The following is a 26,451-nucleotide window of genomic DNA, read 5'->3' on the forward strand; positions in this document are numbered from 1 at the left end:
TTGATCATGGATATTTTTGAAAGAGCTTTGGTATGTTTATGTGAGAATTTTCATCTCTTATGTTTGGAGGGCCTAAAGCAAACAGACAGACCTGAATCAAAATCCGGACCTGCTTTTGCCTCACATTCATTCTGCAAGTAGTTATTGATCCGATCACAGGATCTCCTGTTTTTTGGTTTTATTAGATATTGTTATACGATTCAATAGAGCTTTCTCAATGTAATTGTGAAGATAGCCTTGTATTTATGTTTTCATTTATACTTTCTGTCATTGTAAGATCTTTGCAGTTTCAGATGCATTTTATTTATGAATGCTGCTATAAATGTAAGGTTTTTTTTTTTAATCATTACTGGAGAAATAAATTACAGTAAAGCAAAACTGCATTTACTGATAATTCTTAATTCTTTCTTTAATGTCAAACTCCACAGAATCAAAAGAATGATAAATACCAACAGATTTTACTCAGGTTATTTTTTTAAATTTGTTTTTATTGTGTGTACTTGTGATAGATGGTGAGTTTTAAAATAATCTCATAACAAAATTAGGTGACATACAGGTTCTTGTAGACATGGAAGCATTTACTATATGAATAATTTAAAAGTGATTATGAAGAAATTTAAATGAATTTATGGACTTCTACAGCTGAAAAATACTGTAAATGTAGAGTGTTTCTAAATAAGAGCAAACATTGTTTTTGCAGAAAATACTTATTATTTATCAGACAAATATAAAACTATGTGTATGATTTATCTTTTTAGCACTGCTTTGAACATTTTATAGTAATAATGGATAGTATTTATTGCATTTATGGATTTATATTGCCCTTCCTAAACTCTCAAAATACATTTTCACTCGTTAACTGCCCTGGGGCAGACTGATAATATCCTCCGATGTCCTATTGATGGCAAGATCTGAGTCACTCAGATGTTATTTTGTTATTTTACCCTCTTGCATTTTCTTTCTTTATTATGCCTTTAAATAAAAATGATGATGCAAAAACTTGACCCTCACACAAGGATGCTCTCTCTCATACACACACACACACACACACACACACACACACACACACACACACACACACACACACACACACACACACACACACACACACACACACCTACTCCTCAAAATGCTTGTCATCAAAACCCAAATCTGTTGGTAAATCAGGATTTTGGACCTGAGCCTTGTGACTGTGTAATGATTTTCAGAATAAATACTGCTGTAAGTGGTCGTTGATAGTGGTGGGTGAAAGGCTGTAGGCGGGGCTTTGTCAGATAAGGATGGCATGAGGTAAAGCCATTAGTGTCCTGTGGATTATTGTAATCCAGTCCCTCTATTGCTGCTGTCTTGGTTGCTCAATTTACAGAAAGTCTCTTCTGGTCTGGAACAAGTTTGAAGATGATTCTGAACACACAGCCTCTCCTGCTGGCCGTCCTTGTTCTGGGCACTGACGGTAAGATCTCAATCTTTGTGTATTTGTCTTTAAAGTCCCACAATCTGTGCTAATCCTTGAAAGATTTATCTTAACTGGATAAAAAAAATAGAAAGAAAGCCTCCTGCTTAAAGGACAAGTTGATATCTGGCAGAGAAGTTGACAGATATGACAGATTTCTTCAGCAACTGATCAAATTGTCATTTAAATTTTTCATCATTGCACTGTGTTCTCTGTGTTGTATTTCGTTTCTCTTAATGAATAAAGCGATAAGCAGATGCACATATTTTGTTTGCTACTGTTGATGCATGTTGTGTCCTAACAGTCTCTATATCTCCTCTGTGTTTTGTCTGTTGGCATTTGTTCTGTCCATCTGCCTGAGCAGTGTTCATCAGCATCCATGCTCAAGAGGTACAAGAAACACTCTGCAAAGTGTCAGAGATGCAACACAAATTTCAGTACAGTCTTCATATATGTGGTATTTCTGCTTATACACTTTTGGATTTGGATCTTTTGTGTGTGTGTGTGTGTTTGTGTGTGTGTTAACATGAGGCGGGAGTGTCAGATGTGTGGACTAGCAGGTCTTGTAAATGTGACTGTGAAGGAGGAGAATCCCCGACTGAGGCTTCCTTCATCAGGACCGGCTCTTCCCGGGTGAGAGAATTGGACTGCATGCCAGGTAGAGTAAGGATGATATATAAAATATAGTCACCTCTTGCCTTTTATCATAGTCAATCATTTTAACGGGTGACTTACATACTGTATGTAAAAACTCAATTACAGTATTTTCTGCACTATAAGGTGCAATGGATTATAAAACGCACTGTTGGTTTTTGAATGAATTAAAGGCTTTCAGATGCACCTTGTAGTGTGGAAAATACTGTAATTAAAACTTATTGTTTTGACTTTGCATGCAACAATCTCCCACAACAATGCCCATTATTGCCTCTGGGATTAATAAAGTATCTATCTATCTATCTATTGGCTGTTTTGGAAGTGTTCATTATATCACAGCAGCTGGTCACTTTAATAATGCTGGGATCTAACATTCCACCAGCATCTGTGATAGCTGTGTTTGAGATCCAGCAAAAGGAAAACAACTTATCTAACCTGAGATGTAAAAATCAAACTTGACTTAATGTCGGACTGAAGAGAGATTGAAAGTGGAGGTGACGTCCAGTGATGTCAGATGAACCACAAGTCACATGGGAGCTGCAGATAAAGAGGGGACAAGCTGGGCTACATTTAATCTCAGAATATGATCCTAGTCTCCTAATAGACACCAATCACAGGATACCAACCTGGGGATTACAAACGATGATATTCTATGTTCTTCTTCAGAGTTTTCTTATCTTTTACTAGTTTATTTTCCACACAAGTCATCCATCTGAATATGTTTCATGTGACATGACACTCAGTTGGGTATACAGAGTCAGCTGCAAAGCCGCGTGTCAACACTTACCTCCTCACCCAGGTGCTGGCTCTGCTTTATGCATTGTAATACAGGGATTAGAGAGGATATGACCCTAAACCAGATTAAATCAGTAGTAAACAAAAGTACAGCAGGTCTCTTCCCAGTGAGAACACAACAGATGCTTGTCTTTTCAAAATGCAGGGTAAAAGAGCTATCATCTTTCAATATTCCCATTCATTTTTATAGAATATATTCATTAAGTCAAATAAGTGCTACCTCTCATGTTTTGAGTGGAAAGTGAGAAGGCAGATTGGCAGATCTAAACATTGAGATAACACTGAGCTAAAGCTGTGGAGAGTAGGACATGGCCATCTGTCCGCCTGCCGCTCTAATGGACTTCACTGATCTCTCAGGAAGGAGAACTAAAATGCAGGCTTATGGGTCGCACTAGGGCTGTTAGCAGCAGGGACCTGGGAAGCAGAGGGTGTGAGGATGGAATTGGGCAGAGGTGACGATTGAGAGATGGAGAATTAAGTACCCACTGTAAAAGGCTTAGTGATAATCATTTGCTGGTCACAGTGAATGTTTTACTGCTTAGCTGCTGGATGAAGTGTTTCTCTTTTGGTGACTGGTGTTGTCTGTCATGTCACCCAAAAGGCTTTTAAATCGGAGTTAAAAATAGAAACTGAGATTTACTGTACATTAAAATCCTTGTTCTCACTTGATTTCCGGTCCTCTTACAGAGTGCCCGTATCACAGGCCTCTGGGTTTCGAGGCTGGATCAGTGAGCCCAGAGCAGATCACCTGCTCCGGTCAGGACCAGTACACCGGATGGTTCTCCTCGTGGCTCCCCAGCCGGGCCCGGCTCAACAACCAGGGCTTCGGGTAGGTACAGGCAGGGAAGCATGCAGATGTAAAAATTCTATATTGTTAAAATAAATAAGCAAAGAAAATATGCTCCTGCCATCTTTTAGGATCATTTCTTTTAGGCAGCAAAAGAAAATCTTCAATATGGCAAATAAACTGTTTATTCCTAGGAGCTGTTTTGCATTGACTTTTTTTCTTTAACATTATGATTGGATTTGAACATTTAATGTATTTTATTGTATTTATATGGATCAACTTGGCACTATCATAAATATTGAGTAAACAATGTCTCAACTGCCTGCAGGATTCCTGGTTTATACAGATGCTGTCAATGCAAACAGATCTGAAACAGTAACATACGATATGAAGATAATTACAATAATTCAAGGAAAAACAATTCCTCACTTTAAGAAAAAAATGTAATGCATGACAGAAGCAAAACACGAAAAAGAAAAAACAAAATCCACAATTTCATACGATTTAAGAACCATTTTAGTACCATTACTTGTACAAAAGCAAAAAAAATTATCACTAGGTGTTGTGACCTGTGACTGGGTGAATCTAATGTCAACTAACTTTAAAATATTTCGTCGGTTTGCTGCTTTTTCACGTAACTTGACCCACTGCTGCATCCTGTCTCTATGGCTTGCATTTCTTCTGCAGCTGTGCCTGGCTGTCGAAGTTCCAGGACAACAATCAGTGGCTGCAGATTGACCTGAGGGACGTTAAGGTGGTGTCAGGGATCCTGACTCAGGGCCGCTGTGATGCTGATGAGTGGATCACCAAGTATAGCATTCAGTACCGTACTGATGAGAAGCTCAACTGGATCTACTATAAAGACCAGACTGGAAACAACAGGGTCAGTTTAAGCCTTAAGACATAACAACTAAATGTATGGGACTGCATCGTTTTTGACAGATGTGATGAATTCTGATCATTTTGCTTATTGCGGCTCAAACAGCGAAGACATCCCACGCGTCTACCGACATCAACAGTTTAAACTGAGAAACATTCACATACCTGTATATACTCTTTTTGTGACTGATTTTAAGTTTTCTGCATGAAGCCTCTCATTTTCTTTCCTCAAACATACATTTTCTCCTGCATAGAATTAATGGAAAACAATGCAACAACAGTTATATAAGTAATTAAACAAGCAAAATATATTAAAATTTCTTCCACCTTCTCCAAAGTAAGACTAAAGTATTTATCGATATTTTTCACAGTCATTTTATGTGTAAGAAATTTAACTTCAGTAAATTATTTATTACATGTCACGAAGTATTGTAATTGTCAGTGTTTGTGTGCCTTGTTTGAGGGATGGAAGGGCTGTTTGCTGCAGCCCTAAATTCACTATCAGTTCTTGTTAAAGTTTTTCTCTGTCTCTCCTCAGGTGTTTTATGGCAACTCGGACCGCTCTTCCTCTGTGCAGAACCTCCTGCGGCCCCCCATTGTTTCACGTTACATACGCATCCTCCCCCTGGGATGGCACACACGCATCGCCCTGCGCCTGGAGCTCCTGCTCTGCATGAACAAATGCACCTGAAGTCCTCTGAAAACGCTTTCTATATGCACCCCTTCCTTCAGAAAATGCAAATTCCCCAAAAAATTGTGTCTTCATTTCTTGTAGGAGCCATTAATATTATTGGATGGTGATATAAGATGTGAAATAATGTTTGACTTTTCTTTAAACATGCAAGTGAAGATCGAAGAATGTGAAATGTACCTAGATGTAGTTTTGTGTCGTGCTGACCCCAGATTTTTAAAAAAAAATTCCCAGGATGCTCTAGGAACAGGATATTTTTAATTTTTACTCCGAAAATGTGTCCTTTATTGTATCCATGAAATATTTCCTGTATTAACATATGGATCATGTCTGTCTGCACATAAAAATGAATATATGAGCCATTCAAAAATGTACAGTTGGCTTTTATTATGAGACCCTATCATTTTAAAGTAGAACGGGCAGTATTGATACTCTATAATTTCTATTTACACCCTGTAAGAAGTGTGTAACAGTTGAATGATAAAAGAACTGATGTTTTATGGAACACATATTTATGAACAGAAATTCTTCATTTCAGTTCTCAGCGTTTGTGACTTACTGGGAATTGAAGCCTCTATCTCCATCTGAACGGTTGAGTCAGTGAGTCATCAGTCAGCTAATGTAAGGCCACTGGCAAGGCAAGTGTTGTCATCACTCTGTTCCATTAATGATAAGTCACACTCACGTCAGCAGTAGTTTACAATCAATCACCATCAGGATTTCCAATAACACATAAAACGGGGTCATTTCTCCAATCATGGGTCATATTCCAAGAGATCATATTGCAGAATTAAGTCTTGATATTAAGAACGGACAGGAAATCCTTTTCTGTGCTGTATTCGTCTGGAGCCACTTACTCAACCGTCACTATCTGCGTCAGTCTCTTTCTGAGCGTTATTGCTTTCAATCAGTGGTCAATTGATTCATTCATTTTCCCCTCATGTTCTTGCATGAGTGATTATCCTTTAGACAGATGAGGAAAAACACACCATTAACCTTTCAATAACTAAGCTCTCTGTTTAGTCCACAGTTGGTTTTTATTCATGTTTTTCTTTTTCCTTTAGAAATACACAAATTTTTCTTTCCTTCATCCCTTCAACACAACGGCTGTTCTGTTGACTTTAAGCTTTAAGACTACAAAAGAAGAGGGAGAACAGATTAAGTTAAGAAAGAGAGGACAGAATGAGTTGCTGTAAATTTGTCTAGGCTTTAACCTATTTAGGAGACGTATCACTGATCTGCTGACTATTGGTATTTAAAAGAATAGTTGCAAACTGAATAAAGTTGGAAAACTTAATTCTGCTTCACAAAAGGCATTTACATAAAGGCTTTATGTCTGTGGAGATTCTTAGTCTCCTAGGTCTCTATATAAGTGTGTGTGTGTGTGTGTGTGTGTGTGTGTGTGTGTGTGTGTGTGTGTGTGTGTGTGTGTGTGTGTGTGTTTGTGTTTAAACATATGTACATATACACTGGTACCCCTACTTACGACATTTTCTACTTAATTTCCTCCGGAACCAATTTCGTAAGTAGAGGTACCACTGTATGTACATATGTATATATATACACACACACACACACACACACACACACACACACACACACACACACACACACACACTCTATATAAATATATGTATGATGAGTGCATCATTTCACTTCAGTTATTAGAGGTCAAAAATACTAGAAACTTCTAATGGGATTTTGATAAACTGTAAAGTTATGACAGCATTTAACTTTCTGAATGCTGACTTAGAGTAATTGATTAAATTAACTCAATAAGCAATACACCAGCAAATTGTCCCAGCTTGTATTCAAGCGCCTGCTACATTGGCATCCTATCGGAATAACTCGTGGACTGCCATTTTTTCATGAGACTCCATCTCTCATGAGTTTTTGATTTCTTTTTTTATAGTTTGTTGACGATAAGAATATAGAAAGTTAACCTTCAGAAGGTCAAAGGTGAGGTATGCTATTTTGCAAAGGGCTTTCCTGCCATCTTGATCTCTTAGATGTTGGTCGGCTATCACTTCCAGATTCTAACATTCGCTGATGATCCGCTGATGGTGAAAGTATAATGGCAGTTACTTGGTATTTAAGGCTGCAGATAAAAAAAATAAAATAAAAAAAATGGCAGCATGTGACTGTAAAACTGTTGTCACTGATGAATCAGCTCAGAAGCTTGTTCTCGGTCTTCACATTTTGAATGGTGGCAAAGAGAACTCTTCCTGTGTGCAGAACGCAGAGCATTACAGTCTCACTGCTGTTAGCTTTTTTATCAAACCTGCATGACTTGACACAAAAATAAAAATAAGCATCACAAGGCTGAAGGGATAGATAATGAATAGATGGCACTTTTTTTTCACTTTGGGCAACAAGTCTGTATCAATATTTCTTTACATTTGATGGAACAGAAAAAATTGTAAAAATAAAATGATATAAAGTGAAAATCTGTTAATAACATATCAAGTTGAACAAAAAAGAACAGACATTCACTGTTATTATATATTCCTTGTGACATATTGTATTATCAACACTTAAATATCTATGCATTTCTCTGTGAAATTAAAGCTCTTGCAATTACACGTTAAATTCTATATTACCTTATAATATTCCATATAGCCTACATACTGTGTCATTTATAGCTTATATCCTTGAATTTAAAACAAATAAATATTTAATAAATAATGTTTATTCATTTTTTTTCTTGTTATCAAATATCAGAGCATGAAAAACAGTTGAGTTTATTGGCCACTGGCGTTTGTGGCTGAAGGATGTGTTGCAGTAACGTCCTGTGAGCAGTAGATGGCAGCAAAGAGGCCACAAAGGCAGTGTCTCCTTGAGGGGAAAGATCAGCTCATCCTGATGCTCTAACCTTGAGACAGGATAACATTGGATACAGAATTAGCATCTTGAGAAGCAGCTGGACCTGTCCTGTCTTTGAATGTCGGAAACAAGTCTTTTCATGAAGTTTGTATCGGCCTATCAGTGTCTAGTCTTTTATAGATTCAGAGACATGAGCATCATCTAAATCTATTTCTGAATGAGGACTTGATTCAGTGAAACAAGCATCCGTGTAAACTTTTACTACAGTACCATGAAATCTTTGTCCAGCATATGCTTCCAGGAAGGGGATAAAATGGAGGTGGTGTGGTTTTTGGGGAAGGGTTTACAGCGCCGTCTCCTTCAGGTCATTTAGATTTGGCATCCTGGAGCGGGATGCTCGGGTAAAGGTGGGTCCATTCTGTCCCGGTTTGAGGCCCAGCTGTTCGGGGGTGAACTGAGAGCCCTCCGCCCGCTGCAATGCAGACACGTGCCAGCTGGACTCGATCTGTCCGGGGAGGGGGTAGCTGGGCTTGCGGCTCTTAGCCTGGGTGGAGCTGCTTACCCCAGAGTGGCCTCTGTTGTCTGCGTGGCCCCGACCCTCGGAGTAGCTCGCTTTGGAGGAGGGCTGAGGGGGGTTGGGGAGTGAGGCTTGGAAGCGCAGGTCTGGAGGAGGAGGAGGCTGTCCTTGATTTGAGGATGAAGGGGAGAGGTGAAGGAGCCTCCGGAGTGACTTGAGTGGTTGATTCTGTTCGGAGAGGAAGACACACAGTTGATAAATTATCTTAACATTATTCATTTAAGTATTTATTACATCATATAGCTGGACAGTTAGCTGAAAATTTCGCTGAAGCATTTATAACTTCACATCCAGTGTCTGTCACTTCAGTGCATTTTTGTTTAAAGATATTTAAAGATATGGCAAAATCACATGTTAAAAAAGCAATCCAGTGTCATAGAAAATGAATAATCAGTGTGTGGTAAAAGTTATTAGGATTTAATTCTAATAATAATTATAAGGTCACACAAACAAGTCACATGCCGCCATGTAACTTATTCAAGTTACAAACATTATAGTTTCACAAAAAAACATGTTTGTTTCTCTGTTCCAACATAAATCCTTTTAATTTGTCAGGTTATTAAACCCACAGAACTCCATCAATCAAGGATCAAACTATATAAGAAAATAAAGAAAAATAACATCAAAAACAAGTTAGGACACGTTTTTGTCGAAGTTAAAATGGGCTTAGTTAATGCATTGTGGGAAATGTAGTTTTTCGGCCAAAGCCCACTTTTGACCCATTTATTTTTAGCCAATCGTACTTTTTATGCTCTCGCGGGCCGCATAAAAGGATGTGGCGGGCCACATTTGGCCCCCGGGCCCTGAGTTTGACACATGCGTTCTAAGACAACCTGATTTTGCTCTGGTCCACTATCTTCAACTTAAGTACCTGAGAGTGTGAGTCCACCGGTTTGTCAGGAGGCCAGTCATTGACTCTCTCCCTCTCCCTCCCCCGTTCCCTCTCTCTCTCCCTCTCTCTTTCTCTCTCTCTGTCTCTGTCTCGATCCCGGCTCTGTTCCCGGTCTCTGTCTCTGGATCGCTCACGGTTTTTCCGTCGGCTGCTGTGGTGAGAGGACGACTTGGAGCCCCTCTGCAGGGACAGATGTTCCTGTCCGTTACCAGGAACCTGACAAAATAAAAGGACATCACAGTTTGTCATTAAACAATCACTTCATTGTAAATGACATTCTTTCCTCCACGATGAAGTGTAGCCATCAGACAATTCATTCTGGACAGAACACAGAGAGGTGATGATGGTGATGACTTGTAGAAAAAGGTGCAAGAGTTTTTTTTGGCCAACTGACAATTACTTAACTTCTAGAAAATGCACCTGAGGTTACGAAAGGTGTATTAAGCAGAGATGGATATTCATATTCCGTATTTGTGTGAAAATGTGGATTTTTCCCGTTCCTAATGCTGTAACGCACTGAGCACTACATACACGTTCATAGACAACATGCAGTCAGACGGGGGCCAAAGACAAAGCATAATCAAATAACATCTGTAGTCTAGTTTGTGTCAGTTTAGGGGGACTTCGTGTGAAGTTTTTAATATTTTTTTGAATTGTCATACACTGAGCTGAAAAGAAAAGCTTTAGTTTATGTTGTCCCCTTTGGGTTGAGTCGGAATGTTGGCTGTAGAGTCTGTACAAACACATATGTAAGTTGTGAACTATCGCTGTAATCAACTTTAATCAAGCGGGTAGCACTGCTGGATCACAGCAAGAAGGTGGCGCTGCGATAACCTGGCAACTTATCCAGGTTGTACCCCACCTCCCGCCCAATGTAGGCCCCATCTTAAACTTAAATCTGAACCAGATTCAAAATTTGTCTTTAAGAAAACGAATGAATGAATGAACTTTTGCTGATTGTGCAGTGCAGAGTGTTGATGACCTGCGTGTGATACAGGGATGTTTAGTTTGACGTGCTGATATGTGGGCTTCACAAACATGTGACACGGCAGCATGGAATCATAATGCCTTTAGATGTGACGTGAATGCAAGGTGACGATGACACAAAACGGATGCACAAAAAACATCGTGCAGTAGTCGACTCAAAACGTGTCTGAAATCCTTTCAGTTGTGGATCTTTTATAAGTCAATCATTAAGGGAACTTGAGAGGATTTCAAGGCAGCTGTGTGAGTTAACATGCAGTTGTAATGTTGAGGTTAGATTACTGGTGAGGCCGGGTAGGGCGCGGGAGGCTGCTGTTGTACCATAGGTGAGGCGACTACAGGGAGGACTTTGACAGCTGCGTTGTGCTTTAAGCTATTCTTAGAGCTAAAGAGAGGAAAAAGGCTTTTCTTGATGCTGGGGTTCCTCCCGTCCTCCAAGTCTGTCTGTGGAGCAGAAGATGCACAACCACAACTCTCACCACAAAAAACTAACAGCAAACAGAGGGATTACTGCAGCACCTGATACACATCCAAACAAATAAATACCGCTTCATGGCAGATACAAAGAAATACCAATAAAAATCTCATAATATGACTCAAAATTTCATGTAAATAGTCATATTTATGGTTTTTGTATGTTGAGTCTTAATTGTGTTTATCATATAAGTATTAAGTACGTAAGTATCATGGTTGCATCAACTTAATTTAATTAAGCAATCCAACTCTTTTTTTTTGGAAGAAACATAAAGATTTGTTCAGATAAAGAGAAAATTACAGCTGATGGAAATTCAGATCAGCATGAAAGGATAATTAATGTGTTCCTTACATGTAGGGAATTGTTTCTACGTGTGATAATAATACTGTATACTAAATAAAGTAACTAACATGAAAATATCACAGCAGTGAAGTTGGATGGATGTTAAGATCGCATATCAACGTAGGTTACCAGATAAAGTTCTTTAAATAAAGCTTAATGATCGGTATTCAAAGCAGACTAAAATTTTCTCTGTTGATGATAAAAAAATCATCAGAAGAAAATGATTCGTTGTGATAAAATGGCAGGTTATGACTTCAAGGATCTTACTATTTGTGTCTTCTTCTTTTTCTTTTTAATTGCTCTGAAGAAGCCTTGTTTTTCCTTCTCTTTGGCGGGCTCTGGAGGATTCATGACCATTGACTCTGCAGCAGTCCTACAATTAGGGATAATTAGAAAAGTTTATGGATTCAAAGTTGACGTCTTTTCAAGTTTATCTCAAATACTAAGACACAACCACTACAACCTGAACATGTTTTCTGTATGATAAAATAAAACAACACCAGTAGATGTGTCTTTGTAAGACCATTATTCAAGTTGTCACTTCAAAACAGATAATAATAATTCGATTCGTCCAGGTTATACCCACCTCCCGCACACAGACAAGCCGGGATAGGCTCCAATAGCCTCCGTATTTCAGATAGACAAGACAATTACAATCACCTTGTCTTCACGAAAATGAATAAATGAATATTAATAATAATAATAAACACACATTATGAGTCACATATTCTATTTATACTATATACTGTAAGTGTCCATGGGTATTTGTCATAATAGCTTATTATGTGCCTCTTCACTGTCGACACATAGAAGACCAAAACTAAATATTCACAAACCTGACAACATAATTACGTTCATTTACTTCAGGTACTTGAGGCACCGTACTTATTCAGCAGCACCACAGAGCAGTCATGTAAATTTAATTAGTGTTCAGTGATTCATCTGATAGTGAGTTTGATCTGGTAAATGAATTCCACATTTAGTCCAAGAAAAAGAAAAGTAAAAACAAAACAAAAACACGGTTAATTTTCATTTGTCTGCTCCTCAGAGGCAACACATCTGTGAGGAAAGACCTGCAAACAATGAACTAAACCCTGACTTGACATCTGTTGTGCCACTGCATTGTGTGACAATACAGTGAAGAAGAATGTCACTTTAAAATAATTTCACAAGGACAACATCTCACCAGTCAAAAGCTGTCTGGCGTTTGGAGTGGTTGGCCAGGGCAACAGGATCTACAGGCACGACGGGTCCACCTGGACCTCGACTCTGCCCAATTGCATCATGGAAAGAGGAGTTATCTGGCCTGGGGGAGGGCACTGATGTGGACGAAAGGAGAGAAAAACGCTATATTTAAATGTGTAAAAGATTGATTTAGCAGGAGAACTCTGTTCTCTCAGTTTTTTTATTCTCTTATACTTGCACATTCCAAACAGTTTACACTTTCCAAAAAAGATAATCATGACAGGACTGAAAGCCAGGCTGGACATTCAATAAATTCTATTAACTACATGTTTTCAAATTCAAAAAACATACAAGATTTTATGCTTTATCAGTTTAAAAAAAAACCAAACAAACAGCATTGGATTTAATTTCGAACACATGAGTCTGTGAAGCGTCCTCTTGGGGGATTATCTTATATATTACTTTAAAATAGGTCCTTATAATAAAATGATAGCACACATAACAGTAGCACAAATGAGTATCCAGAAAAGTCCAATATAATTTTTAAAAAATAAATCTAAATCTACTCTAAAATCTAAATGTAATCTATTAATGTCTGCCAGACTTGTTGTATCTTAACCATGTATAAGCAACTCTTTATGAAAAACTGTCAGGGTGTGAGATTAGAAGGCAGGATTTTTCTAAATGGTTGAAATGCAAACAAAAAAAGAATAGAAAAATTATTTGTATCCTCTTAAAATGTCTTAAGTTCCCCAAAACACAAAGGAGAGCACTGCTGGGCATGGATAAATAGTCTGCACAATCAGAATTAGAAACATAATCAGTTTATTGTCTAATTTTTTGCACAGGAACAAGGATAAACTCCAGAAAAACTGGACTACAGAGTGTGTTTTTGATGAGGCGACATGAAGAGCTTTGTGTCTTTTTTTTTCTAAAAGACGTCAACTTCTTAAATAATATAAGAACAATAGATCCTATCATTATCTTGTCGCTGTGTCTCACTACTTGTTACTTTATTTTAAATGACTTGCTGTTCAAAGATGCAACAAATCTAGAAAATCACAGAATATTCTGGGGCTTGTGTGTTCATACAACACACATGTTGTCGATGGTGATTCCAATCTGTTACCTCGGTAGAAACTCCCGACTCTCCGAGGCATGGACTCTGTGAAGATCATTCGGTTCTCCTTGGAGGAGCCTCCATCCTCGACGTGAGGGTCGTGATACATGCCAACCTAAAAGACACACAGGAACAAAATATCAGCTTTACTCTCGATACTATCACTTAATTTCAGATCATTGGTCTCATTTTAGCTGCTCACATCCCAAAAACCATTCAGGCCAACTTTAAGCTTTTCCACTGAACTTACATTTATACCATAGACAACATGCAGTGACACAAAACGCTATGGAAACCAGCTGTAAGAACTACTGGCTGTGTCTGGGGAACTATTTAGGGGGAAGGATGAGGGGGTCGGACCTCATTTTTAGAGCGCTGTGTGTGAAAAGCAGCTGTGTTGTCCCTCGTCGAGTCTTTGATGGGGGCACAAGGGTGGCTCATGTCTTTAGGGGACTGGTCATTCTGTTGAGAAGACGGACAGCCACGGGTCAAAGCAGACTGGGGAAGCAGCGTGATGCAGAGGCAGTGGAAATGTGAGACAGTGACAGTCCTGCACACACATCCAACATGTGAAATACATCCATAGAACATACATTTTCAATGCGTTTGAAGGAAATCATTCACCCTCCTTGCACACTTATAGTGTTAATATTTTAAACGATGAGTGGGCCTGACTACCGTCAGTACAGTAAAGTTTTTTTTTTTCCTGTTGCATTTTGCACCCAATGAGTCATTTTCATGTTTACAGCCATTTCCAGCATTTCCTACATTTACTTTCAAGAATGATTAAGTGCCATTAACTTGTCATGTCTAGATGTGACTTTTAATTGTAGGCGCAAAAGTATTAATTCCCAAAAAAATCGACATCCTGCAGATGCTTTGCATCACATCCTGTTGTTTAAGATTCAGGTACAATATAAGAACCGTTATTAATATTCTAATTACTTTGAAGATAATTCTAAGCTAAATTTAATTTCATCTTCACAATTGTAAATCAGATTTAAGATACTATCTTACATTTATAGATTCTCTGTGAAAATCATGACACGTAGAAAGAACAATCAAGCCACAAGTTGACCTGGTGTTTTTTAACTGGCAGATAGTCAAACTTGATTTTTATCAGCTCATGTCGACAGTAAAAATCTCCTCCAATCTAAGAAAAAAAAAATTTGTCAGAGGAGCAATTAATTTTTTTAAATTTCGATTATTTTTGTTTTTTTCCTCATTTTCTTTGTTAATTTCATTGGTGATTTAAATATTTGTGTCTTTTAGTTCTTTTGTAGAACATTATCAATTACTAAAAACAATTGTCCTCAATATTTAGTCTGTACACGATCTAGTAACACTTGTTTGAATCCATATAGGAAATAAGAACTAGAAATAAATCAGTGTTAGTGTTGTTTTTTTGGGGTGAATGATCCCTTTAGGTAACACCCTGCTCACTGGACTGTCTTCCTCTCACCCTTGTCATGTCATCAGTGCAATCCTCTCTTGAAGAGCTCACTGAGTGTCCGGTGAGGGTGGTCCGGTGCTGCAGCTGAGGGGAGAGGAGCTGCAGACTGCTGGCGCGCGTTGGTATCGTCTGGCCTGGCGGTGGCAAGCCGGCCATCCCACCCTCGTTCCCGTGAGGTCGGTGGCGCTCCCTCCTCACGTACATGGAGTGGCGTTGAGGCCGTTGTTGAGAAGAGAAAGGGGAGGTGTAGCCCAGGCCGTAATGATATGACTCATGTGGAGAAGGCAGAGTGTGTGTGGAGGGCATCCCTACTCCTCCTGGATCCAACAGCTCTGGAGCACCAGCCTCCTCTGAAGAGAAGTGAAAAGATCAACCATTACAGCTTCGAGAAACAGGTGTCTGTACTTATTATTTTGCTCGATTGAGCTGTTAGTTTAGGGCAGGGGTGTCAAACTCATTTTCACCGAGGGCCACATCAGCATAACGGGCCAGATGTAACTAATAAATGTAACTAAATGTAACTCAAAGTAGTGTAGAATAAATGTAACTACTCGATAATGTTAAATAATTTATTATTTATTCCAGTTAAAAACGTTACAGATGCACGGAAAAAAATATGTTTGCTTGCTTCTCTGTTAAAACATAAATCCTTTTAATTTGTCAGGTTATTAAACCTGCAGAACTTCATCAATCAAGCATCAAACTATCAATGAATAAAGAAAAATAACATCAAACACAAGTAAGGACATTAAATTTGTTCAAAAGTTAAAATGGGATGAATTACTGCATTGTGGGAAACGTAGGTTTTGCTCAGAGCACACTTTTAACCTATTTATTTTTAGACACTCTTCTCTTTTATTCTCTGGCGGGCCACATAGAATGATATGGATGGGCCACATGTGGCCCCCGGGCCTTGAGTTTGACACATGTGGTTTAGGGTGTGAACACTGATCATTAACTTTACATTGAAGATCCTTTACTGATTCCAGTACAGATATTTACCATTAAAAATTAGAAATTTGCTTTTACACTTTGATATTCATTAGATATAGTTGGAAAAATTTAAATAAGATTTAACTTCCTCTTCCGTAAACAATGATCATTGCTCTGTCTTTCATTCCGGTTGTGTTGTTTTTGTTGGCCATGAGTGGGTGCAGTGATCTAATTATTGATCTGCAGGATATCAATACTAATAAAAACATCTATTTAAAACCTGAGGTGAGATTCAGGACTCCAATCTTAATTCAGTGGATTATGGAGCCGACCCTTGAATACTAATCCACCTCTTGAACATACCTGGTGCTAAAGGCTTGTGTCTGGATTTGTGTCTGGATGAGGAGTCCAGCGTGCTGCTCTCCATGCGGACGTTGCCGCTGCTACGGGAAGCAGGACTATGCCCTGAACGATCGCTGTGTCGCGTGGAGGGGCTACCGGGGGGTCCCGGTGGACCCGACGAAGGGGCGTTGAGGTCTAAACAACTGGCGGGGAAAAAGCGCGCACTGGGTCCCACCCCTGTTGTCATGTTGGAGTTGGGGTCGTCTGGGTGCAAACGACCGTCGCTGAGGTTCCCTATGGATTTGGCGTCGCTCAGCGCGCTGTGACTTTTGGACAGGCTGAGATATGAAGCCGAACTCTTCGAGGAGGAGGACATGGATCCGTGGGCGGAATCGGCCATATTGTGGGCGTGTCTGCCATGTTGTTTCTCTGCCCCAGACTGCAGTGTGTTGGTCTTGCCTTCCAGGAAAGTGTGTCTACCAGCCTGCTGATGCTGCTGTTGTTGCTGTTGTTGCTGCTGCTGAGAGCGGGAAGAGTTGGGTTTGCTGTGGCTGTACTTCACCCCGTGCCCCTGGTCTGGCAGCTTTGGGGAGGGTCCCAAACTGAAATCAAACTCAGACTTTCCTTTGGGTTCTTTGGGGCTGAGGAGGTGTGGCAGGTTGTTGTTAGCCAGATCTTTGCTGGATGAGGCAGAACGATTGAGGGTCTGAGACATATACTGGCCCTTCGGGTGGAGCGTAGGACTTAAACTGGACGGGGGCTGTTTGTTACCATTAAGGAAACTCTTATTGTTGAGGTGATGGAGGTCGCCGTGTCGAGGGAGGCTGGAACATTCTTTGCTGGTGGAGCGACGGCTTGTGCTCTTAGTGTGGCTCCTGGAAGGACAGATGAGGAGGTGTTTAAGCTGAACACCTTCACAACGGAAACAGAACAGATGATCGACAACATTTGTCGCTAAAGAACTTTATATACAAGTAAACCTTGGTTTCCGACCACAATTCGTTCCGGAAGGCTGCTCGAATAGCGATTTGTTTGAATTCCAAATATTTTTCCCATTACAAATAATATAAATGGTCTTAATCTGTTCCAAGACGCTAAAAAACTTTTTTTTTCTCAACATAATGTTATTTCATTTTATACATCAAATTTTAGAGTAATGAAACATATGAAAGATATGTCAAAGAAAGAAGCAAACACGAGAAAGAAACAAAGAAAAAAACTCCCTCAACGTAATCAGGTTAGCCTAAGGTACGAGTTACTGTTGTCTTTTGGACAGAAGTTTACGGTACCATAACTCGTACCATAGGCAATGGAACGCAAATTAAGTGAAAAATTATTGAATACAGTAAGCTAAACTAATAAGCACATTACCGTCATGTTTTCTCTCGAGTTTTCTTGCCTTTGCTCGCTCTTGGCGGCGAGAAAAAGGTGTTTGTTTCGTGTTCGACTTCCAAATTTTGTTCGACTCCTAATACAATAAAAAATTCTGAATTTTTTGGTCTAATTCCGATTCGTTCCATTTGTGCAATGTCTAAAGCGTTCGAAAACCAAGGTTTGCTTGCTAATCACATGCACTTTATAATCCAGTACGCCTTATATATGAAAAAGTTTTAAAATAGGCCATTCATTGAAGGTGTGCCTTATAGTGCAGAAAATCTTCTTTTCCTTTTGGGTTTTCCCTTCAGGGGTCGCCACAGCGAATCAGTGTCCTCCATCTAACCCTGTCTTCTGCATCCTCTTCTCTCACACCAACTACCTTCATGTCCTCTTTCACTACATCCATAAACCTCCTCTTTGGTCTTCCTCTAGGCCTCCTGCCTGGCAGTTCAAAACTCAGCATCCTTCTACCAATATATTCACTATCTCTCCTCTGGACATGTCCAAACCATCTCAGTCTGGCCTCTCTGACTTTATCTCCAAAACCTCTAACATGTGCTGTCCTGATGTACTCATTCCTGATCCTATCCTTCCTGGTCACTCCCAGAGAGAACCTCAGCATCTTCATCTCTGCTACCTCCAGCTCTGTCTCCTGTCTTTTCTTCAGTGACACTGTCTCTAGACCAAACAACATCGCTGGTCTCACCACAGTTTCGTACACCTTTCCTTTCATTTTAGCTGAAACTCTTCTATCACACATCACACCTGACACTTTTCTCCACCCGTTCCATCCTGCCTGTGCACGCTTCTTCACCTCTTTTACACACTCTCCATTGCTCTGGACTGTTGAGCCTAAGTACTTAAAATCTTCCACCTTCTTGATCTCTCCTCCCTGTAACCTCACTCTTCCACTTGGGTCCCTCTCATTCACACACATGTATTCTGTCTTACTGCGGCTAACCTTCATTCCTCTCCTTTCCAGGACAAACCTCCACCTCTCTAGCTTCTCCTCCACCTCTTCCCTGCTCACTGCAGATCACAATGTCATCTGCAGACATCATAGTCCATGGAGATTCCTGTCTAACCTCGTCTGACAGCCTGTCCATCACCATAGCAAACAAGAAGGGGCTCAGAGCTGATCCCCGATGCAGTCCCACCTCCACCTTGAACTCCTCTGTCACACCTACAGCACACCTCACCACTGTCTTACAGTCCTCATACATGTCCTGCACCGCTCTAACATACTTCTCTTCCACTCCAGACTTCCTCATACAATACCACAGTTCCTCTCTGGGCACCCTGTCATAAGCTTTCTCCAGATCTACAAAAACAATGCAGTTCTCTCTGGCCTTCTCTGTACTTCTCTATCAACATCCTCAAAGCAAATAATGCATCTGTAGTACTGTTTTTTGGCATGAAACCATACTGCTGCTCACAAATGCTCACTTTATTCCTCTGTAGGGAGAAGTGCAGAGTTGCCACAACTCTGCACATCTACATTGTTCTTAAAAATGGGCACCAGCACATTTCTCCTCCACTCCTCAGGCATCTTCTCACTATCTAAGATCCTATTGAACAACCCAGTCAGAAACTCTACTGCCACCTCTCCTAGGCACTTCCAAACCTCTACAGGTATATCATCAGGACCGACTGCCTTTCCACTCTTCATCCTCTTTAATGCCCTCCTCATCTTATCCTGACTGATCTTTACTAATTCCTAGTCCACAACAGTCACCTCTTCTAGTCTTTGTTCTCTCCCATTTTCCAAGTTTATCAACTCTTCAAAGTACAGTCAACCCTCGGTTTTCGAACATAATCCGTTCCAGAAGGCTGTTCGAAAAGCGAGTTGCTCGAAATCCGAAACTATCTTTCCCATCATAATTAATGTAAATAATTTTAATCCATTCCAAGTCTAAAAAACAACTTTTTCTAAGTTTTTTTAAAAACTATTTTACACCATAAAATGCACTGTATACTGTTTACCATAAATAAAAAGGGTACAAATAGACACTGTGTTTTATTTTAATAAAAGATATCCTATCGAACTTTGAACACGAATGCGCTGGAGAGGAAGCATCCTGGGCAGTTCGCTCAGCTCCCAAGTGAGTCGCGTTCAGGTACGCTCGGCTTCTTTCGGTTTGGTCGAGAGCCGAATTTTGGTTGAGTTCAGAAGTGTTCGAAAACTGAGGTTTGACTGTACTCTTTCCATCTTCCCATCACACTACTGGCACCTGTCAATAGACTTCTATCCCTATCCTTAATCATCCTAACCTGCTGCAGATCCTTTCCATCTTTGTCTCTCTGTCTTGCCAACCTGTATAGATCAGTCTCTCCCTCCTTACTGTCCAACCTAGCGTACAAGTCATCATAAACCCCTTGTTTGGCCTTTGCTACCTCTTTCACCTTACGCTGCATCTCCCTGTACTCCTGTCTACTCTCCTCAGTCCTCTCAGTGTCCCACTTCTTCTTAGCTAACCTCTTTCTCTGTATACACTCCCGTACCTCTTCATCCCACCACCAAGTCTCCTTGTCTACTTTCCTTCCAGATGACACACCAAGTACTCTCTTACCTGTCTCCCTGATCACATTAGCTGTAGTTGTCCAGTAATCTGGAAGCACCTCCTGACCACCCAGAGCCTGTCTTAACTCCTTCCTAAAAGTCATGCAACACTCTTCCCTTTTCAGCTTCCACCATTTTGTCCTACACTCTGCCTTTGTCCTCTTGATCTTCCTCACCACCAGAGTCATCCTGCACACCGCCTATGCTGTTTGGCTACACTCTCCCCTACCACTACTTTACAGTCACTGATCTCCTTCAGATTACACCGTCTACACAAGATGTAGTCTACCTTTGTGCTCCTACCGCCAATCTTATAGGTCACCCTATGTTCCTTCCTCTTCTGGAAGAAAGTACTCACTACAGCCATTTCCATCCTTTTTGCAAAGTCAACTACCATCTTTCCTGCGTTCCTCTCCTGGATACCAAAGATGCCCATCACCTCCTCATCATCTCTGTTTCCTCCACCAACATGTCCATTGAAGTCTGCTCCAATGACAACTCTCTGACTTCTCGGTATGCTCTGCATCACTTCATCAAAGTCCAACCAGAATTTCTCCTTCTCCTCCAGCTCACATCCTACCTGTGGAGCATACCCACTAACAACGTTGGACATCACACCTTCGATTTCTAGCTTCAGACTCATCACTCTATCTGACACTCTTTTTACCTCCAGGACATTCCTAACAAACTCCTCCTTCAAGATAACTCCTACTCCATTTCCCTTCCTATGTACACCATGATAGAACAACTTGAACACTGCTCCTAAACTTCTAGCCTTGCTACCTTTCCACCTGGTCTCCTGGACACACATTATGTCTACCTTCCTCCTCTGCATCATGTCAACCAACTCTCTACCTTTTCCTGTCATAGTTCCAACATTCAGCGTCCCTACTTTTAGTCCTATACTCTTGGCGCTCCTCTTCTCTCTCTTCATGCGAGCACACTTTCCTTCTCTCCTTCTTCAACCAACAGTAGTCCAATTTCCACCGGCGCCCTGTAGGTCAACAACACCGAAGGTGGTCGTTGTTAACCCGGGCCTCGACCGATCCGGTATGGAAGTCATAGGTTTGATTCGCATGTTTGATTTGGCAAAAGTTTTACGCCGGATGCCATTCCTGACGCAACCCTCTGTATTTATCCGGGCTTGGGACCGGCACAATAAGACACTGGCTTGTGTCCTCTTGCGGCTACATTTATAGTGCAGAAAATACTGTACTTAATATCTCAAGGGGGCAATCTGCTGTATGTTTTGAAGAGATGAGCTAAAAACCAACATCAGTCTAGTGTTTAGTAAGTGAGACTCAAGATGGTCATTGTAGACCACAGTAAGAAACTATAGCACGAAGTAAAAATAAAGTTCTGTGGTGTAACCTCGTAGGAACAGTGTTCTCTCCATGATGGTGTGTTTTCCTCTTGGACGAACGTGGCGGGTTGGGAGATGCAGGGGGAGGCCGTTCTCTTTCTGCTTGCCTCAGGGGCTGAAAGGCTGGATGGTTGAGACTCTGCTCGGTCAGGTAGCGCTCAGTCGGGTTCAGCAGCAACAAGTTCTGATCAGACGCAGGAAAAGAAGGTGGCTTCATGTCACATCTTTCAAATCTTACTGTTAACACATCATTACATTGCAGGTTATTTTTGTGGATGTGTGTGTTTTCACCATACCTTCATCAGATCCAACATCAGACCACTCATGATACCTTGAAACCGTCTCTCCAAAGTCTGAGGATGAGTAACAGAGGGAAACTGGCACACACACACACGCAGGCACGCACATGCAGACACACACACACACACACACACACACGCACAAGCACACAAATAAATTTCATACTGAAAAAACATTTTGTACATAAAAAAAGTCATTCTCACTTAAAATCCCAAAAATCTGTCATCAGATCAAACTAAAAAAGTACTTTAACCACCACACACACACACACACACACACACAGTCATACACACACACACACACACACACACACACACACACACACACACACACACACACACACACACACACATACACATGCGCGTGTGCACGAATGTACAAACATCTTGCTATTCTGCCTCCTGGGACATTTTCTCTTGCTGTTAAACCGAACACCAACCACCTATCTCATGAGTCACAGCAATCCACTCAGTCATGGTGCTGGGAACATTGCCATTAGAGAGAGAGCAAGAGAGAAACAGAGAGAGAGAGAGAAATGAGGAGGAGGAGGAGAGGAAAGAAGAAGGAGCATAGAAGTGAACGTGGAGAGGATAAGAGAGAAATGTTTCCTACCCTGATTCCATGAAAGCGAGGGTTGTTGTAGAACAGTTTCATCTGTTCTGCAGGAAGTGGCCCCAAAACCTTCTGAATGGTGAAGAGCTGCAGTGGAAATTAACCGTTATCATAGTTAATATTTAAATAATGTATGAACAACATGTCTGATGATCTCATTGAACTACATAACTGAGTGCAGCAACATTAGCCTTTATTTGGACTGTTCCCCTAATGAATCTATAGGTCCCGTTCCCGTTTGACTTATCCTGGAAGTTTATCTGCTAAATACTCATTACCTTTCTCTTTAAACAGTATTCTGCTGAAAACAGCTGCAGGTGAGAGAACGTTAAAGTAAAAGCTGAAAGACACTATAAAACACACAATCTGACACGTTTACATCCTAAAAAGAAAGTATTTAATTTAAGAATGTTTAGGAGCAATATTTCTTCCTTAGTTGTTATTTTACATCAAGTTTACACAGAACAAAGATGGGCCAAAATTAATCCATTAAATCTCACGGTAACTTGGGCAATGCCTGAATATTACTAATAATATTATTACTCATATTTATTGATTTTTCTACTGATAATTTAAGGCAGTTTTCTGAATCTCCACACAGGTACCTTTCTGTAGGAAAATTTAGTTAAATTGATTGAATCCATAAATATCATAAATTAAGAGTAGATGTTTATCCAAGAGTCCATAATGACTTTTTCAAATTCTTATTTTGTATGAAAGGAAAAACAATGTCAACTATTCCATGAATGTAGGACAAAAAAAAAAGTAATTTGTAGCTAACTTCATCTTACCTTAATTTTATTGCTTAGAAAAAAAGACTTTCAAGGCCAAACTGGCTCTTCATCAACTACAAAAGAACAAATTATCATGTCTTGAAAAAAGCTGGAGGGACTCAAACTCTCTTAGAGCTAAAAAAAAATCCTTAAAAAATCATATCCTCACACGAGAGGAGCTAGAATCTACAAATAAAACTGTTATTTCAAAAAAACAACATCAAACCTTCGATGCTGCTGAAGTTCACCAACCTGATCTATTTCACTTTCTCCTGGAAACAAAGGCTGTCCATCACTCAGCTCCCCCAAGATACACCCCACTGACCACATGTCCACTGCTTTTCCATAAGGAGCCCTGAGAGAGAACCAAATTATCACTTACACTAAGAATGTCAAATATAACTTGATGACGCGAGTAATAATAGTGAACACTGGGATGAGGTTCATGTGCTGTAATTCTCATTCTCATGAAGAAAACAGTCGTTTCTGAGGGAATGGCGCAGAGGAGTCTGGTGAAAAATGGTGAGCAGAGGAGTGGTGGTGTTGGAGGCACGGAGTATTTGAGTGGGTGGAATTCAAATGCTGTCTCAATGAATGTTCCAGGGAATTTGCTAAATCAGGCTACAGCAGTGAGGCTAATGACATTCAGCTGTCTCCCAACTAGAATGGTCATTCAGTGCAGAAAATGCATCAAAAACTGCATTAGATACTAAAAACGACTGCAAAAACAGACATTTGGTTAAGACACGCACAAGATGGTTGGTGTGATCATTTTGTAACGTGTGAGTCATATCCTGTTTTTGGGGGGGAAAGCTGTTCAGTGATTGGAATAAAACTGATGGAGGATGAAACCATGGGAATCATACAAAAGGGTTTAAGGCACTCAACTGATGCAGAGAGCAAAACTAATATGTCTCATGTGCCACAGATCCCACCTCTATATTTATACTAATTATTTTAGCAGTATTTTCTTTTCTGAATGTCTTGTATTTTGACCATGTTACAATCAAATGTGCTAAAAGATCTTAAGGAAATGTATCCAAATAACGGGATGTCTATTCCTTTATTTTGGCAAAAATTCCCAGACAAAGATGATCTATCGTCCTAGATTTGCTCTAGTGCCATAAAACATTAACTTTAGAAAAGTAATCAGACTTGTAAAATCTTTAGGATGCTTAGTGCTGTGTGACAAGTAACCAGATATTCTGAGTAGAAATACATGTTGCATGTAATGTCTGTGTCAAAACGTTTGAATTTGAATCAATTTTTAAATTGGAAACCACAAGCAGAGTGGTCATTTCCTTGACATCAACAATTCATTGGACTCATTGGATACTTTACATATTAATGAGTCCAATGAATTGTTTGTGATCACAAAGAAATCACAATCAACTGATTCTGGAATCAGGAAAAAGTAAACTCTCGTATTTGATTGGATCTCCTACATGAAAAGAATAATTGGAAATAGCATCTAGTGTCCCTGTTTGGTACACTAAAAACACCAATGTAGTTCTCTGAGAAGACAAAGCTACTAACAGATGACTTTCAGAAACAGAATGACTAACTCACCCTAACAGCAGCTCAGGTGAACGATACCACCTTGTTGCCACATACTCGGTGTAGTTGGCATCAGTTCCTTCGGACAGGTTACGAGCAAAACCTGAACCAGAACAGTGAAATGAGAAAATCACCAGTATTTGACATGCAGGCTATTTACAATCACATATAATATAGTATAATTCTCCACTTATCAGGAATAAACTACAATTAACACTCAAGTCATTTTGACAGCTACAGAAACAAATTGGTCATAATCTCATGTGACCAGACTCAAGTTAGTGATGCCAATGCAGGCGGGTTGAGACCTTGCCTTAGATAACCGGTGAACAGAGAGTCAATTTTAAGCATGGAAAATCACAATAAATAGCATGCCAACTCCAACAGTGAATAACAAACAAATGTCGCCCCAGCTGACTCAGTGGGGTTGCATTAGCCAATTCTGCAGAGTTAACTGACCATGTGTTTTTGGCAAACACTTAAGCAAATGTAGAATACACATGGGTGACCGTAGAATGACAGGAGTGTGCTGTATCAATAACATTTATCATTGACTGATAGGCAGATTCATTGTGAGGATAAAAACTAGTATATATTTAATAGAGCGGCTTCCCACTGACAGAATCGATCCTTCTGATATACAACTTACAAGGTGACAAATTAACAGTGAGATTTTTCACAGCTAACTGGGCCCAAGAAATTATACTGGCCAACATGCAATGGCAGATATAACTGTAAGCATCACAGATTAACAACCAGCAAAAGCGGATTCAATGTGTTTAATTTAATTAATGCCTGGATTTTGTAAGGAGATATCTTTATTATGCTTATGTCCATAAATTGTATGTTTTTGTAGAATCTTCTATGTCAGTTCCAGCTGTAATAAAAAAGATCGAGAAACTCACCGAAGTCACAGAGTTTGAGAACATCCTCAGAGCTGATGAGCAGGTTCTCTGGCTTGATATCTGGAAGAGAGCAGCAGATAAAAGATTCATTTACACCAAGCTTCAATCGTTACTGTTCTGCCACTTGACATGAAACATACATGTATGAGAAAAACATCGTCACTTAGGGGTGTAGCGCAGTGTCAGATCCGATTAGTTTTTTCTTGACTTAACTTTTCTCTGAAGATAAAAAATGATGTTGAGAAAACGGTGTAGATGTGCTCAGTGTGACGGGGTTGGTGAGAAACAAGAAATAGATGTGTAACATCCCTATAAAACATTAATCAATTCTTTAAATATGTTCTGATTATTTTGATTTTGCTGATTACTACTTGTCTGTAAATATAATTTTCCCAGGGGAAAATAAATACAGTTTCAAAGCTGCTATATTTCTTCAAGAAAGAATCATGCGTGGAATTTCTTATTTATTTAAAATCTCAAAAATTATAATAATCAGCCTCTAAACTATTTTGATAATCAGTTGTTTCTTGTGGGTAAGGCTGTTTTTGTTTTTTTTCTTTTGTTTTGCACTTTACCAATCAGTAACAAAATATGGACGCTTCTTAACAATTTCCTTCGT

The 26,451-nt window shown here is 39.8% G+C and overlaps 2 protein-coding genes across 2 annotated transcripts in view; one reads left to right on the forward strand and one right to left on the reverse strand.

Annotated features, from left to right (window-relative positions):
- Positions 1-1,323: 1,323 nt before the first annotated feature.
- On the forward strand, positions 1,324-5,992 carry rs1a (retinoschisin 1a). The gene is made up of 6 exons (XM_068318748.1): positions 1,324-1,453; positions 1,818-1,843; positions 1,985-2,111; positions 3,590-3,731; positions 4,377-4,572; positions 5,107-5,992. The coding sequence occupies exons 1-6, from the start codon at positions 1,399-1,401 to the stop codon at positions 5,257-5,259; spliced, it is 699 nt and encodes a 232-aa protein (XP_068174849.1). The 5' UTR covers positions 1,324-1,398; the 3' UTR covers positions 5,260-5,992.
- Positions 5,993-8,006: 2,014 nt separating this feature from the next.
- Positions 8,007-26,451, reverse strand: part of cdkl5 (cyclin dependent kinase like 5) — a 30,264-nt gene continuing 11,819 nt past the window's right edge. The window contains exons 6-20 of the mRNA XM_068311993.1: positions 25,833-25,892; positions 24,940-25,030; positions 23,623-23,725; positions 22,598-22,684; positions 21,982-22,062; positions 21,694-21,869; positions 16,407-17,260; positions 15,120-15,460; positions 14,018-14,119; positions 13,667-13,772; positions 12,539-12,671; positions 11,620-11,725; positions 10,818-10,979; positions 9,531-9,767; positions 8,007-8,827 (exon numbers count right to left, since the gene is read on the reverse strand). Coding sequence (XP_068168094.1) covers positions 8,426-8,827; positions 9,531-9,767; positions 10,818-10,979; positions 11,620-11,725; positions 12,539-12,671; positions 13,667-13,772; positions 14,018-14,119; positions 15,120-15,460; positions 16,407-17,260; positions 21,694-21,869; positions 21,982-22,062; positions 22,598-22,684; positions 23,623-23,725; positions 24,940-25,030; positions 25,833-25,892 — 3,041 coding nt within the window. The 3' untranslated portion in view covers positions 8,007-8,425. The remainder of the gene's footprint in view (positions 8,828-9,530; positions 9,768-10,817; positions 10,980-11,619; positions 11,726-12,538; positions 12,672-13,666; positions 13,773-14,017; positions 14,120-15,119; positions 15,461-16,406; positions 17,261-21,693; positions 21,870-21,981; positions 22,063-22,597; positions 22,685-23,622; positions 23,726-24,939; positions 25,031-25,832; positions 25,893-26,451) is intronic.

The sequence above is a fragment of the Antennarius striatus genome, chromosome 1 (genome assembly GCF_040054535.1).
Source record: "Antennarius striatus isolate MH-2024 chromosome 1, ASM4005453v1, whole genome shotgun sequence".
Classification (NCBI taxonomy): domain Eukaryota; kingdom Metazoa; phylum Chordata; class Actinopteri; order Lophiiformes; family Antennariidae; genus Antennarius; species Antennarius striatus.

Excerpts from the sequence above, each read along its gene's own strand:
- rs1a (XM_068318748.1), top strand. The coding sequence starts at position 1,399 with ATGATTCTGAACACACAGCCTCTCCTGCTGGCCGTCCTTGTTCTGGGC. Across the intron at positions 1,844-1,984 it reads TCAGCATCCATGCTCAAGAG|GCGGGAGTGTCAGATGTGTG; the intron begins GTACAAGAAACA and ends TGTTAACATGAG. Across the intron at positions 3,732-4,376 it reads CTCAACAACCAGGGCTTCGG|CTGTGCCTGGCTGTCGAAGT; the intron begins GTAGGTACAGGC and ends TTTCTTCTGCAG.